The sequence below is a fragment of the Phycodurus eques genome, chromosome 14, assembly GCF_024500275.1.
Source record: "Phycodurus eques isolate BA_2022a chromosome 14, UOR_Pequ_1.1, whole genome shotgun sequence".
Taxonomy (NCBI): domain Eukaryota; kingdom Metazoa; phylum Chordata; class Actinopteri; order Syngnathiformes; family Syngnathidae; genus Phycodurus; species Phycodurus eques.
The window spans coordinates 12,657,441-12,674,194 of NC_084538.1; the positions used below are offsets into that span (position 1 = coordinate 12,657,441).

The 16,754-nt window shown below is 42.7% G+C and overlaps 1 protein-coding gene across 8 annotated transcripts in view; it reads right to left on the bottom strand.

Moving 5' to 3' along the window:
• The window catches only part of tmem260 (transmembrane protein 260), a 34,338-nt gene that overhangs the window by 2,049 nt on the left and 15,535 nt on the right, over nucleotides 1-16,754 (bottom strand). For 6 of the 8 annotated variants that reach the window (XM_061697188.1, XM_061697185.1, XM_061697186.1 and 3 more), the window contains 11 exons: nucleotides 7,982-8,159; nucleotides 7,783-7,896; nucleotides 7,505-7,684; nucleotides 7,388-7,428; nucleotides 6,376-6,462; nucleotides 5,075-5,183; nucleotides 4,795-4,967; nucleotides 3,738-3,909; nucleotides 1,773-1,912; nucleotides 1,132-1,308; nucleotides 53-106 (listed from right to left, as the gene is read on the bottom strand). In XM_061697188.1, coding sequence (XP_061553172.1) covers nucleotides 53-106; nucleotides 1,132-1,308; nucleotides 1,773-1,912; nucleotides 3,738-3,909; nucleotides 4,795-4,967; nucleotides 5,075-5,183; nucleotides 6,376-6,462; nucleotides 7,388-7,428; nucleotides 7,505-7,684; nucleotides 7,783-7,896; nucleotides 7,982-8,159 — 1,425 coding nt within the window. The remainder of the gene's footprint in view (nucleotides 1-52; nucleotides 107-1,131; nucleotides 1,309-1,772; nucleotides 1,913-3,737; nucleotides 3,910-4,794; nucleotides 4,968-5,074; nucleotides 5,184-6,375; nucleotides 6,463-7,387; nucleotides 7,429-7,504; nucleotides 7,685-7,782; nucleotides 7,897-7,981; nucleotides 8,160-16,754) is intronic. The other 2 variants (XM_061697190.1, XM_061697191.1) reach the window with 1 other exon arrangement.

Below are 16,754 nucleotides of genomic sequence, written 5' to 3' on the forward strand. Positions count from 1 at the left end.
CAGCATGTTTCTGCAGTGTAACAGAATCTTAAATTAGACAGTTTGACTGTACCTGGCTTGCCACATCTCCTCATTAGCCACACGCTCCCACGATGCAGAGTGGAAACTGTTCAAAAATAAGGGGGGAGGGGACATTTATCTAAACAGCTTCAGGGAGTAACTCTAAATGAATACAAATGTGAATATATTGTTCCACTAGTCTTGTGCATGATCTGGAGCGTTTGCTGCATAAACTTTAAATGACTGAGCAACAATGCCAGCTTGCACATTAGAGACGGAGTAAAACCACGTTTGCCTTTTTTCACTTCAAGATTGTTACCACTTGACCTCTTCTTCAAAAGAATATTTTAGCAGGGTCCCGGTGCTAATATTTGGCTGGTGGGCATCAGCGGACACGCTTGTCGTGAGAGTGCGGGAAATAATGTCACAGTATTCAACCGTGGATATCTGAGTGAATGAGGGGCTGCTGGCAACCGCAACAAAATATGTAGCTCTGACTAATTCCACTTTTGACACAGTTATTGACAAAACGCAATATGAAACTCATTATTTTCCATCTTCGCTCTCGTTTCAAATGGCTGAGAGCCTAATGTCTACGCTCTGCTTGAATTCACAAAGAAAGCGGATCACAGCATGGAGAACAGAGTACAGCCAAGCTCCATGAGGACTACTGAGGAGCAGTGAGACAAGAAGCAAACTGATCTGCATCCTTTGATTAAATGCATGATGTTTACTGTCTGTCTGAATGACAAACAGAATAGTAAATAGAATAAAACCCTACACATGGACTGTAAATCACACTTATTCTCTAAAACAATTTCATCAGGAAGTCTTTTCCATCACAGTAAATATTTTCTGCGGGATCATATTCAAAAAACATTAATGCAAAATAAATAAAAATAAAAAAATGTTTATTACAACTTCCCTCACAGGATGGATAAAGTGTCTGTCTGTAAATCTAAATTAGATCAAACTATAAAGTAATGGCAGAACAGCTAATATAGCATATGAGAATTTATTAGATTGTGCAGGCGAACTTAATATTGTAGCCATTTAATGTATAGGATGCATGGTTTAAGGTAAAATATACATTGTTGCTATCTAAAGGGATACATTCTTTTGGTTGCTTACCGATTGTGTGGCTCGCTCCAGTTGTAAAGGTTGTATGTGCGTTTCGCCCACTCTTTGGGGTGAAACTGCCTCTGAGCAGGCACCAAGAAGTCACACACACCAAAGGGCCAGCGGGAGAAGCTACGTCCCCAGCTTGGGTCTCCATCAGGCAGCCCAATACAGGCTAACACGTCCTTCCTGTAGAAAAATAAAGTGTCACATATGAAATTATCCCCCTTTCTCCCTCATCCTAGGTAACACAAGTAGGCTAATTAATTCAAACACAGTTCCTCTTACCCAGCACACTCTAGCATCTTTTACCAGGTGTTGCTCACCAAAGCCTCAGGCCCAGAGGGTTAAAACCCACATTCAGTGTTGCCCCACTGAGAGACTGGCATTTTTTGCCAAGCAAACACTGCCCCCTGGTGGACTTGGTATTAACAGTCCTTTGACAGTTGCAGAACAGAGGCAAGAAAGACCATTTAACAAAATCAAGCAGATTAGTGACTAGTGATTCATCAAAGTCTTTTTAAGGCCTCAACATACGTATGCGCTTCACCCTGTGCTTAGCGCTGGGTCAAACATTCCACTGCCTAATGAGATCACCCACTGTTCTGTTGGACCATTTCAATGGATAATTTCAGCATCAGTTTGTCACTAACTTGGAGTTGTGGATCAGAAACCGCTCTAAACTGAAGGTGTCTCTCTCCTTGGAGTGGACCGGGTCCCACTGGCGACCGGGAAAGTGCACACCATGGAGGTGAGGCCCCAGCTTTCCCACATACCAACTGTATGTCATCATCTAGAGAGAAGGCAAGGTGAGGCAAATTTATTTGTGTTTACCACAATTCATACACAAGGCAAAAAAAGGGCTTTACAATGGATGAAAATAAATAAATACATTCAGCACAGAACTTTAAAATTAATTATAAAGATGATTCAGACAATTAAAATCTGACAAAATCATAAAAATAAAACATTTAAACAGCATTAAAAAAGCAATACACGTACATTAAAAGTCAAGTAAAAAAGATTAAGCACCTAAGAGAAACTTACAGTGAACAATCTGGCTTTCAGGCTTGATTTAAATAAGTTGACATTTTCAGCCGACCTCAGGTGTTCAAGGAAGTTTGTTCCATAGGTGAGGTGCATAATAGCTGAATTCTGCTTCATTCTGGCAACACATTATAAACCTCTCCCCGATGACCTGAGGACTTTAGATTCTTCATATGGAACTAAAAAGTCCAGGATGTATTTTGGTCTGAGACCATTCAGTGCTTTGTGGAGTTTGTAGATTTTGAACTCTATCTTTTGAATAACATGGTTTCCTAATAAAGAGAACAAGGTTTCCTTTTGTTTAAAATGATAAAAACAGGAGGGGTTTGTGCTTTAACAGTCAATGGTCCTTTTAAATAGACATTTATAAATTTACAAATTTAATAATTTGGTTTTTCAAAATAGAATTTTTCAAATAGAATTTACAAATGTTATTAATTCTCAGTTGACAGTTTATCAATGAACTAATTTTCCCATGAGTATTCTGGTTATGGTAGTTATGGAAAACAATAAAATGGGTTGAGGGTTGGACTCCGCCAAGGCTGCCCTTTGTCGCCGATTCTGTTCATAACTTTTATGGACAGAATTTCTAGGCGCAGCCAAGGTGTAGAGGGGGTCCGGTTTGGTGGCCTCAGTATTGCATCTCTGCTTTTTGCTGATGATGTGGTTCTGTTGGCTTCATCAAGCCATGAGTTCCAACTCTCACTGGAGCAGTTCGCAGCCGAGTGTGAAGCGGCTGGGATGAGAACCAGCACCTCCAAATATGAGACCATGGTCCTCAGTCGGAAAAGGGTGGCATGCCCTCTCCAGGTCGGGGATGAGATCCTGCCCCAAGTGGAGGAGTTCAAGTATCTCGGGGTCTTGTTCACGAGTGAGGGAAGAATGGAACGGGAGATCGACAGGCGGATCGGTGCAGCGTCTGCAGTGATGCGGACTTTGTATCGGTCCGTTGTGGTAAAGAAGGAGCTAAGCCGAAAGGCGAAGCTCTCAATTTACCGGTCGATCTTCGTTCCTACCCTCACCTATGGTCATGAGCTGTGGGTCGTGACCGAAAGAACAAGATCCCGGATACAAGCGGCCGAAATGAGTTTCCTCCGCGGGGTGTCCGGGCTCTCCCTTAGAGATAGGGTGAGAAGCTCGGTCATCCGGGAGGATCTCAGAGTAGAGCCACTGCTCCTCCGCATTGAGAGGACCCAGAGGCGGTGGCTGGGGCATCTGATTCGGATGCCTCCCGGACGCCTCCCTGGTGAGGTGTTCCGGGCACGTCCCACCGGGAGGAGACCCGGGGACGACCCAGGACACGCTGGAGAGACTACGTCCTTCGGCTGGCCTGGGAACGCCTCGGATCCCCCTGGAAGAGCTGGATGAAGTGGCTGGGAAGAGGGAAGTCTGGGCGTCCCTGCTAAAGCTACTGCCCCCGCGACCCGACCCGGATAAGCGGTAGAAAATTGATGTATGGATGAATAAAATGGGGTCAACTTATTGACTTTATGAAGGTGTTCCGTGCATACTTTATTCTCATCAAGACCCAGGCTTAATCAGAGAGAGTGAGGACAAGGTGAGGCTCTGACCTCCTGGTCGACCAGGCGCACATCGGGCCGTACATCAAGACAGTAATGCAGGTAGCGGAGGGAGTTTCCCGGCAGATCTCCTCTGGTCAGGACGATGGAGTCTGCTGGGAAGGAAGCTAAAAGCTCCCTCCCGAACCGTTCCACCACGCTGTTGCTGCTCTGATCACATTCCCTAAAATCACCACCACATATGGAAATAGCAGCTTTGTTTACTTGCATTAAAGAAGAACTAAGGGTACATCTTCACCTCCGTCTTAAGTGCGATACTGTATAAAAGAGAGTCAGCCGTGTTTGCGTTTTGAGTGCGCTTACAAGGTGCTCTGAGGGTAAGTTGTCAGTGCCCCCGCCCCTTCGCCTGTGTAAAGCGCTCTGGCTGCCTATCTAATCGTGAGCAGACAGGTGTGATGGGTGTGACAGCGCAGGCCATGCTCTCCTCTTGATCAAAGCTGCTCAGTGATGGCTGTCTGGCACTCCCCTGCACCTCACTGGTGTAATCTGCCTCCTCGGACAGCTAACATCTCAGGCTGAGCTCAGCGAGTGGAATCTATGTGCTAACCGTGCCTCTCTTTAGCCCTTACCACGGGGTGAGCGGAGAGAAACCTGACATGTTCATACCGCAGGTCTGAAGCACAGAGTAGAAACAAATCAGGTTGACTCAGGGAAAACTTATGCACAGGGATTTTAGAAGGTATGAGAGAGGACTTTTTATTTTTCCTTTTCTTTTCGCTTTAACTTTTCTCTACTGAAGTAACTTGGGACTGGAAAAGTGGGAGTTTATACAATTCAAAGTTGCTTAATCCCTCGAGAGCATTTAGACCCACTGTAACTGAGTGATCCCTCTCTCATGCCAATTCAAACTACAAACGAAAACTTTAGTTAAAAAGGTTTAGAGCCATTCTTTGATCTGCTATTGTTATGGAATTGCAAATTCAAGACCAAAATGGCAAAATGGCGACAAACCAAACCAATTTTATTTCAGAGAGAATATCATGACTTTTCCCCATAAATATTAAATTCTAAAACAAATATGCTGATATTGATCAAATGTAGCACTTACCTGTGATTAGTGTGCACCATATGTGCCAGTAGAACAGTGGTGAGGACCCAGGCTATGGTCTTCCAAAACCCGCCGTAGCCTAGACTCCGTTCCAGTCCAGTAAGGGTCAGGCTGGAGCCAAGGCCAGCCAGTACACACACAACAGCATCACCTTGGATCCAAAAACGCTCAACCTGTAGCAGTGATTCCTGCAGTTAGATTTTATACTAAATGCAGCTTGTGCTGCATCACAGTACAAATTATCAATTAATATAAAGAAAGATTAAATGATCTTTCTTACCACTCCTAGCATTAAAGGTCTACTGATGTCCAAGTTAGCCCTCCAAGCAAAAAAAAACGAGTATATAAGCAGCATGAAAGTCAATAGCCAGGACACAGAACGATACATTCTGTAACAGGAAGAAAGAAACTGCATGAGAAAAATAGATTTTTCCATTGAAATATCAGATAAGCTTGTTAAGAGGGGCATTTTCCTTAAGTAGCCTGAGTCATTACAATCTAGTGCCAAGCTCTGAATCATTACTCATTACAGCTTCGCTGTAAAATGTACTTCAAAAGGGAAGGGGAAGAAAGATGTAACCATGATTTTAGCTGGATTTCACAAACAACCTGGTCACACAATGCATAATACGGTATTTTAAATGCTATATATTAATAACCAGAACCATAGGTAAACTTGCATTTGCATGATTTCATTTTGGTATCTCATTGCATGATCCATTAGTGTGTAGTCAAAGGAAGCAAATGTTAAAAACAGTGTTTCGTCAGGCCTGCCACATACTGAGCAAAGTGGCCGAATGCGACTGAACTGTTGCATAGTGTGCAGGGTTCTTCAACTAGTTTTCATGCGCGGCTGACCGTCGGACACTAGTTTTGCTGCGATTCGAAATGTGAATCGGAGGTGAACTGCGTTACAACGTTGCAGCTGTAACTGCCATCAAAAGTGCCATGTCTTACTTGTATCACATGAGCTTTCGCAACAAAAATTACAATTCCCTGTATGAAGTCAGATAAAGTAATTATATTTATAATGAGTCTTTCGCCAAAATACACAAAGTGCAGTCAGTAAATGGGGCTATCACTGCCAAGAGCCTCTGAAATGTCCACACTCCCTCCTTTATTTCTTGCCTGTTTCCTCTCAGTGATATAATTTACAATAACTACAATGGCCAGGGCAATCCGCTTCTTTCTTGACTATCATGTCATGTTGTTTGTGGTTACATAAAAAATAATAATAATAATGATAATACAGTATTACATGTGGCGCGTCAAAACGTTACTTCCCAATAAGACCACCAGGGGTCGCAGTTTTTCCATTACAGTGAGTTAGTTATGTGTGCAAGGTTCAATTGCCTGGTGTGCATGTTTGAGTTGCTGACAATTTATTTTTTATTTTTTTGCGATTGTCCAGTTCAGTCACATTCAGCCATGTCGCTCCGTGTGCATCGGGCCTTAATGGTTTTCTTTCTTAAACTGAGGGTGTAATTGCTGGGTGCCCAAACTGAAGTCCATTATTAGTTCCAGACCAAAAGTGGCTGTGATGCTTGCAGCAGAGTCAGATGACTTGATCCTTCCTCCTACCTATCTGTTGAGGAGAGAAGCAGCCCTAATCCCGCCAGAGCTACAATAGGAAGAGAAAGGTCTGCCAGGAGGTGGTCCAATTGGGCCCTACACATACACAAATAAACACTATGAACACACAAGGACATGAAAGATAAATTCAGATGCTCGTCCTGTGACAGAACTCAAGGACACCAATTATGAAATCCTCACTGTCCCCTATCAAAACAAACTCCTTGGACTGTGCGCTCCTCCTTTCAAACGGATTGGCAGATTCGAATGACAGTGTCACGCACCCCACCGCTGCCCCGTTCTCTCTTCTCAGCGCTTGTCAGTCACTGAGCGCTTTCTCAGAAAGCACAGATAGTTTCCTGCCTCTTGCTTAATACCCCATCTCTATTTGACAGCTTATTGAGTCTCTATATCTCCCAATGTACATTATGTGTGAGTGTGTGCTTGTGAGTGGTTGTGTCAGCTTCTCCAGTGGGTTTACGTCTCCAGTGCGACATGGCTGTCATGTTTGCCTCTCTTCCCCATTTTGAAGGTGCGCTTGTCCATCAAGCGGCGGGGGTGATGAGTAGTGGTGGGTGCCTAGCAGCGGGATGTGTGTGTGTGGGGGGGTGCAGCAGTGGGGGGGCCTTAAGATGCATGGGCACCCCCATTCCATCAGCTGGAGAAAGATTCAAGGAGTGGAATGACTGCAGCGCTGGTTGTGTAGAGCAGGGTAGTGGAATTGGATGGACGGGTTTGTGTGGGTGTGTATGTGTTGGGGGGCGAAGTGGAGAAAATAAAATTTTCCAGCACTGTTGCAGCGTCTGTCATCACAACTCGTCACGCTTTAAACACCAGCGCTGAGTGATCATTTCAAACTGCTGGTGAAACAAAACACAGCGATTTGGCCCTCTAAGAAGGTTCAGTTGTGCTTTGATGGGAGCGAGTAGAAGAACAAAAGCTCATGAAAGAGAGAGGGATGTGGGCTGTGGAAATGATGGTTAAAAAGATTTGGTACAAAAAAGAAGGAAAAAAACCTCACTTAAGCAATGCAGTCAGGTTCACAGAGCTCTCCGTCTTTGCCTGGAAACATATAAAGAGTCATAAGTAAAGCTTGGTATGTAAGAGAAAAAGGTTAAATAGAGCAAGCAAATCTTACCAGACTGAAAGTGCCATATTCAGCCCTGAGCAGGTGGGTTAGCAGGCCTGACATGGTGGTCTGGTCCCCCCAGCTCCAACGGGCTGAGTTCACGAAGGAGGAGAAAGGCAGGAAGATGTAGGGCATAAAACCCAGCAGGAAGCATATTCCCATGGACATGAAGCTACGCAGAGACAGCTCCTGTCAACACAGCATGGAATATTTGGAAAATGGACAACCAGATTTGCAATCAACAATGCTATTGCAAAATAATAAACACGTCAGAACCTCAGGCTTACCCTGTGTGAGTGGAGTCTATGGAAGACCCACGGGATGACTGCAAGTACATACAGCACCAGGGTATGCTGGTTGCAGAGCCCCAGCCCGCAGCAAAGCGCCCCCCATTGTGAAAGCTAACAAGGGCAAACAGTCAAGTACAGCACTGACAAGATATCTTGACCGGAAATCTTAAAATGTCAAAACTGAAAGTCTAAATACCTTTCGCCTCTCAGTTACATTCTTAGCCAAGTGAAAGCTGGCAGTAGAAAGGAAGAGCAGCCCAGTGAATAGGTTGTTGAGGGTGAAAACCTCCGCAACCACTGACCATTGCCAACTCAGCCTGGATACGGCAAAGACCCCTCCAGCCAGTGCTGCTCCAGGACCAGGACCTACCAATCTGACAACAAAGGAAAAAAGGGGCTGCTCAACATAAATGAGTAGGCTACAGCTATTTATAAATTTCTCAGTGAACACAAGAAGAATTAACTGAATTTTGGAGATGATTAGACTCATCCGTGTCTTTTGATCTAAAAAAAATAAAATAAAAAATGGTTTGCCTTGCCGTTGGTGTGTAGTTCTATCCATTTATGCAACAAATTAATTTCTTTAAACAAAAAAAAAAAGGTTGTGTAATCCCTCTGAAGCTGTGGAAGCACTCTATGAACCACGGCTTGTGCTGTACAATATGACAACAAAAATGTCAGGAAAAGTATACTAGGACATCTGAACTTTTGGGGGGCGTGAATCACAGGCACTTAAAAACTCATTCACTGCCATTGATGGCTAAAGCAGTCACATATATGCTGGCAGTGAATGAGTTAAATGGTGGGTGGTGTGTGCTGACTCGCTTTTCATATGACTTTGAATGTGATTCAACAGTCACACTTAAGCTCTAAAATGGTGTCTCAGTTGTTTTTTTACTGTCATTCTTGAAAAGATTAAAACCTTTTTTCAATGGAGTTGTACAGGTTGTACTGTAGGTCAAATTAATGGTGGGAAAAAAGTTTTGAAATGATTTATCCTCTCTTTTTTGTAAATCACAACAACCGGGCATTTGAAGAGGGGTGTGCAGACTTTTTATATCAATTGAAGGTGTAATTGCTGGGTGCCCATACTTTTGTTCATGCAGCGTATTATTTTTTTTATTTTTAGTTTAGGACCCTGTTTAAGGCACTAGCATGAGTAAACAAAGGTATACATCTGTATACGAGTATATCTACATATCACTATAATCTTCCGTTTTAACACACATCCACGCTGTACTATATTTAAATGTTCATTCTTGTTCATCTTTCTGCCTCATTGTCCCTGGCAGTGGCACAAAAAGAAAAAAAATAAAGTTAAAATCAGTTTCACAAAGTTATGCAGTCAAAAATGCCACCACTTCCCCAGACTTTTTGGATTCCAATTCTGCATCACACACAAGACAGACAAGACCTAGAAAAACATTTTGTGAATTGGCCCAAATGAGAAATATAACGTACCACCACCACCCTTTCTTAGAGAAGGTAGTGGATCTCGAATCAACCGACAGAAAGCACTGCGGTCGTGATAACACTTTATCCTCTGCTTCTTAAATATAATGTGTGCACAAAAGTTTTCCCCTTCCTCCTCTCCTGTAATGTCTCCATCCCCTTTGCTGTAATTGAAGCAAACTTGGCCTAATCTCTCATACGCTAAGACCCACCACTTACTAAAATGAGAGACAGAGGGTAGAGAGAGAGGTGACAAATGATGGGAGGAGGGGAGGGGGAAGCAAAATAGTGCAGTCAAATGTATGTTAAAGTGTTGAGACAGTGTGCCAGATGAAGGAGGAACTAAAGCATGAAAAAAAGTTCAAACAGAGAGAGAGAGGGGGCAAAAGAGAAATGGGGGGTGAAAAAAGGAGCAGCCTGGTCCCCTGCACGCTGGCTCGGAAATATGAGCAGGCTCGACAATTAGGGAAGTCAGGCAGTATGGCCCTTTCCACCATTGTGTGGAGTGGCTTAGAGTCCTCATCAGCCTATCAGCTAACTGACAGGCAGAGAGCTGCTCTATTCAGCGCAGCAGATACAAGCTCCAGGCCAAACGGCTGCCAGGTCCCTTATGACCCCACAATCCCTTGCCGGTGACAGCTTCAAGCTCCATAGCAAATTAGGCGCTCTCACATTACAATCGCAGAAGACAGATTCCATTAACGGTATCTGAAATTGAGTAGAGAGCAGGCCCGTTATCAGACCTGACTCATAAGCACCGCCATTAATCAGAAGGCATGATACCATTTATACATTTCCAGCTCTCTGCCTGCCGCTGTGATAGTCAGCCACAAAAGGCCTGATGAGACTTAGGCGAGGGGAACAATGGAGCTTTCTGAGGAAAGTGCGCTAAATCAGGAGAAAAAAGAGGGAGAGAGTAGGAAAAAAACTCTTGCTTGCTGACTACTTCCCCTTTTTTCTCCACTATTTTTTCCTCTCTGTGTTCACTGTAAGGCGAGCTCGTGAGTACGTGTGCGAACGGAGGGGTGCGGGGGGCAGAGCGTGTTGATAGGGCGTCTAGGCGAGAGTCTTAATAAGAGATAGCGGCGTCTTCCCTCGCCGCCCCGCTCCAGGAATTAGTTGTAACTTGAAGCAGGGATGAAGGTGGTGGGGGCAAACGAAGACCCCTGCACACACAAGTTTACCTCCCCGCTTGACAATTAACCCAAAGACACCTAGTAGTGGGGCGGGTTTTTTGTACATGCAGAACAGTGAGGGGGGGGGGGGTTCACGGACACAATTATTACAGCAAGTCAGTTCTGGCTCCTTAAGCCCCACCTGATAGATATGCAGCACTTGTCACATATTCAGACACCCACCTTTTTTCATCTACTACTTTATTCTCACTGGGTGGCTGACAAATCTCTCTGTTAGAACTTGACAGTCCGTTGGAGCCCAGTGATGTGTTTACAGTACAGCTGTAAATGACCCGTCTGTCTGCATGGGACCACCTGGGTCTACGTCTGCCTCTCAGCCTCTCCACAGTTTATTCTCCAGCCTGGGTGCTCCCAGGGCATACAGATAAAAGAGGACACTCTGACACCAGAGTGGCCGCATTGGCTGTCATCGTGGCTCTCTGTAGGGCATGATGCTGCTGTGTAGAAATGCTACGGCTCAGCGAAGAAGGCCTGGCTGGAATGTGGCGGAACAACAATGCAGCTGACAAGAAGACTCTTCAACCTTGAACAGAAGCCCCACTGCCAAATGGTTTTGTCCTCACCCAGGCAATTAACGCCTTTGACAAGACATGAAGACAATAATGAGACATCAACCACAAAATTATGTCAATTACCAATGGTCTGTTTTTTTTAATGGTCCTAAGATCCTAAGTCACATTTGAAAAATATCTGGCATAAAATATTATGAGCAGATTCAAAGAGAAAGATGAAAGGTAAATACACAAACAAGAAATTACAATGGTACAACAGGATCTGTTAAGCAGTGCCCCCTTCAAGGACTCAACAAAAGCCAAGTATAAACCACTTTGAAGTGTCAAAATGGGACCTGCCTCATTTACCACTCGAGCTCTCTCTCCACAGTGTGTCCTCGAGACATGCCAGCAGCAGCAGTCTTCTGTGCTAAATAACTGCACACAAAAGCGTACACCAGCCCTGTGCACTGAATGGCACTTCACAATGGAGCTGGTCGGGGCAGCCAGCAACACACACCACCTCAGGGACCAGACAACAAATACCACAACTGCGCCATCACAGATCAACGCTGCACTGTTCTCGACCAAGTGGTTATGGGGGAGCGCTGGAAAGGAATCACACATTCCTGAAGAGAGGAGGAAACCCGTAGAGAAGGTGGCCTGCTCGGGCTGCGGTCGACGCTTCCAGCTGGCCCTCGATGAGACCCTCGGGCTCTCCTCTGGCCAGCACACTAGGCTGGTTTCTTAGTAGCTATTATATTACAGACCATTGCATTGCTTTGAACTTCAAAGCCAAACTGCAATTGATATATTTATACATCCAAAAGGTATGGTAATGGCCCGCGACCCTAGTGAGGAGAAGCGGGTCAAAAAATGGATGGATGGATGGTATGGTAATAGTAAAGCTGTTACGTACACAATTTGAAAGATGTGCAGCATGTGTCTGCACTATGGTATTCATATTCCTAATAGAGATGCACAGCATTACACAGATTCATAACATATGGGCTGAACTTTTGTTTTCTGACGAACAATGCAAATATTCTGATACGCATTATTGATTCTTTACTGTCTGTTGTGGTGATAACAAATCCAAATTGCACATCAGCACAAAAAAAAGCAAGACTCAAATGGAGAATTCATACCAAATATAGGACAAGCAGCTGATGAGCTTGAGACATTATTCTCTCATTAAAAAAAAGGCCTAACTGTAGGGAAGTGCACACCATAATCGCTTAGGGGACAGGAAACATATGTAGTGTATAACTGTGGCATGAAGCATAATTTTCAATTGTCAAAGTACATCTCTCAAATCAACCTTTTTTAGGAAAAATCATTGATATGATTGTACAATATTCTAAACATGTTAGTCCTTTCTAAACTGAATAACGACAAAATGTCAACTTGGGAGCTAAAAAGAAAATCTGCTAACTACTTTAAGCATGATACCACAAGCTTTTTAAGGTCAAGATCCAAATTAGAAATGTTATTCAGTACTAAATTAAAATACATTATGTATTGCCTTTGACGTATACAGTGCTTAACTATTAGACTGCCTGTCATGCAGAGATCATCCAGCATCATGCAGTGCTTAAAAAATGTGAACTCTTTCAAATTCAGTGGAAATTAATCAAGCATAACATTCAACCACGAAAAAAAGAAATTTTCCTGTCAAGAATAAAAGTGTGTACTGTATAGTAAATAACTACAGTATATTGTGACAACTTAAATAATGTGTTTTACTTTTAAAAAATGTATAACAGTACATTCTTTTTTAGTATTAATGATTTCAGTTAAACAGCTTCTCATACTGGTTTATTAACCATTATAGAATCACATTTTAATTTAAGGCAGCTGGGGCATAAACCTTACATTGGGTGGTGGTCTAATATATATGTCAAGCACTGTACATTTAACCAGTGATTAAAAAGTGCAACAGACATGAACTGATAAGAACAAACATGAATCCAAAAGCCCGTTGTCAAGAAAATGTGCCTATTTTATATTGAAACAGTTTGTGAAACACTGCTTTAAAGTAACAATCAGCATCACATAGTCATAATACTAATTAAACAAAGAATAGGTTGAAGGCAACGATAGCCCTTTCAATACTGCCTCATTATAATCTTCTTCAACTGATTTAAAAATACAGTCAGGCGCAGTTGAACGGGATGCCACAACCCAATTTTAGACCAATTACTGAAACATACTCCCCTCCCTCATCCTTGGTGTTCAACAAGGATGCAGTCTGCTCCACAAGCAAAGAGGGTAAATGAGGGACCTTGGCTCTGCTACTCAGACACCTCTCTTCCAGGAAGCGCTCCAGTGTTCCTAGTGCGTATAAAATTAATCACCACAATTTTGTTCAAACAATGCAGCCACTGACATGACAATTTCTCCCGCAATACCATCATAATCTCAGCCCAACACGAAAAAAATTACAAGAGGAAGGGGGGAAAGCAATTTATAAAAAACAAAAAAAAAATGTTTATGCAATTCACTGACAACCATTTTTCTTGCTGCTTTTCTACCAAAGTCATTAGGCACACAGCAGTGATATATAAATGCTGCTATATAGATTCCATTAACTAATTCAGGCTGAACTGTAATTGCCGCGTCTGGTCCGTCTCTGTGCCGGGTGCCTTATTAACACTGCCTGTGGTGGTTGAGGAATGTAATATTGACGTCCGAGACAGACACAATCTCAGGCCTAAGGGTGAAAAGGACTATTAAACTGGTACTGTATTCTGCTGTCTATCCAGCCCTCCTCCTCTCTATCCCCATCCCATAGCCAGTAATGAGGAAATAACATCTTCATTAGACATCTGTTTAACTGTATTAGAGAATGAGTCCTGGGGGAACCATTGGTCATGCTGATGGTGGAGTATAGCGGGGCTATTGGACCACAATATACCACATGAGAGAGTGGAAATAGCACAACATCCACAAATTGGGTGTAAATGTCATGTATTCTTAGGTAATAATCTCCATGTTGCAAAGACTTTAAATTACATGTACCATACATTTAAGTAATGCTCACCATGATCACAAAGCTTCATTAACAAACCTCTTTTAAGATGATGTGAGACAGAATACGCTTAAGTTGTCATAGGAAGAAACTTCAGGACACGAAGCAAGGAAAACAAGTCCTGAATCTGGAGACAATGTCCATGACAGACCAAAGGTAAATAAATGTTTGCTTTCACCGATGTAATTGTATTTATGTTCATAGTTGAGTTCTTAACCATTAGATCTTTGAATGTTAGCTACAGAAAGAAAAAACAAATCTGCAGTCTTAAATTTTAGGTTGTCAATGGGAACAAGGTAACATTCTTTGTACAGTACTTACAAAAAGACAGTTGTATGCTTCATTGTATTTCTTCCTGATCTTAAAACAGATTGTCTTCAATTGTACTTAGTTTTCAGAGTGTTGGACGACAGCACACAGTGTCTGATGGTACCAAGCTTAAAATAAAATGAAGCACTAGTCTGAAAATGTTTCGTTTTGCTCTCTCAGGGCAGCAGTGGAGGTTCTGTGGAACCAAGTTTGAACACAGTCATTTATGAGAAGCCGATTGATATTTCCCAGAGAAAGGAATTTATCCAATTCTGTTCCAGTCATATTGTTGCCAGTCTGCCTTGAATAACTGTACAGGCAAAATTCTTAACTGTCATAAGTGTCTGTTTTATAAAGTTAAATTAAATAAATTGTGCATCCAGCCTTAACTTATATTATGTGTGATATTAATGAATGTGAACAGACCATGCATTGCGCTTTTGAGCTCGTTAACATTCTCAAGTTATACTAGTCCAAATTATAACTTAAAATAAAGTGTGAACTCACTACATTTGCATTAATTCTTGCATTACTACTTTTTTATTTTGTGGTGGACTTTTAGCCATGTTGTAGTGAGCAGCCACATCAGAGGCGTGTTCCGCTTCCCTACGTCCAAAAAATAAATAAATAAATAAATTGTTCCATTATTATTTGTACTCACTTTTTTCATCCTTTGTCATGATCCTTCAGTAGTACACTTCTGTGGTGGCATCACAGAAAAGCCCCTCAATTCTTCTAAATTTCCTCATGGTATCAGATATGCTGACATGACTGTTGTCGGACCTATTATGCTTTGAGTGTGATTTAGGAGCACATTGTTCCAGTAATTGGGTTGAATTCAGAACTTTATGAGTTAAGGCACATTTTATGTAAGGGATTCCACTGTATTCTTGATTGCCGTTTTGGGAGACTTAAAATAGCAGATACGAGACAAGAGCCTTCTAATCCAAATAATTCTGCTTCACTGTTCAAAATTGTTTTGTCTAAATGCTTGAGAAGAGAAAAGATAGACAATAAATAGAGGTGGCTGAAAACACAAATGTAGCTCTCACATGATAATTATTTTGGAAAACAACATGCTTCGGAGAGCAGAATCAAGCAAGGCCAGGCCACAATCTCAACCATACTGGTGATGACGTAAGAGATGACACACACACACCCTCCAGTTACCTGAGGTATCAGCTGGGTCAATTTGTAGCGACAGAGCCTCTCATCCAGGGGATAGAGAAGGACAGACATGTTTGGTGTGCTTATTATGTAATCACGATCAAACTAAAAATGCTGATGTCGGAGTGTGCCAGGGTTGTTTTTCCACTCTGAAGGCTGTCAGCATGCTAACGTGTCTGCTCCTGGTTTCTCGGGATAAGCTCGGGAATGGGGAGAGATCCCTCTAAGGTAGCGGAGATACAGAGCAGCTTTAGCAGATAAACTGTGAAACGAGAGTGAGCGCAGAATACAGAGCTGTCTGGATTATCCCGTTATGAAGGGTGCATTCCTCTGGAGTTTCACTGCTGAAGCCCGTAGCATTCTGTGGGCCAAATGTTTTAACTTGGTGAACCCCCGAGTGCAATCGATAATAATTATCATTATGTGCGCCATCCTCAAAGGCTTGTCAGGCCACGGTGCAAAAACACACCAAGACGGGCAATTTGGCCATCAAACCACATGATCAAGGCAAGAGAGGGAAGTAGAATTGACAAATCAAAGGGAAGTGTTACATTTCTACATTTGCCCAAGTGCCTTAGAAACCTATGAATGCACATTACCCCACATTAAGCGCCGCAATCCAGCCGACTAATTTAAATTGATACTTCAAAGGTTTGGAACTAGTTCAGATAAATTTGACGGTCTTAACAATTTACTCCTTGAGACCAAATGCCTTCATATTAACGTAAATACAACTTTCATGTGCAGGCAAAAAAAATTTTGTGTGGGAATACATTGAGCAACTAGGCTGATTAATGCCTCAAATGGAAAAAAATAACACAGGACATTAATCATTGAAGGGGGAGTTGGTATCAACGGGTCAATATGAGAATTTTATCGAACAACCAACATAGGAGGTCCACCTGCCCCCTTTGCTGATCCACAAACTCAAACTAGGCCCTGAACAGATAACAAAAACCTTTTTTATGCTTTTTTCTTTTTAAATCAAATCCATAGATTACATTACGTTCACACTTAACAGCTTATGTGATGTGACTGTTTGCTTTGGCTGAGGTCCTTGGTACCCATAAAGCTCTAGTTGAGGGAGAGTGGTGTGGGATGTTTTCATAATGACTTTTTACTTCACCATAATCCAAAATTGGATCTAAATCCCCAGAGATTACAAACAGGGCTATAGTTAACATGCACACTGTGAGCCAAAACGCTCCCAGACAGCATTGGGTATTTCTGGCCTGGAAGTAACCGTCTCTCAACGTCTGGCCAAAAGCTGCCTCCAGTCCTCCAACTGAATAGTAACTCATCAATGGCATTAAAGCGGTGGGG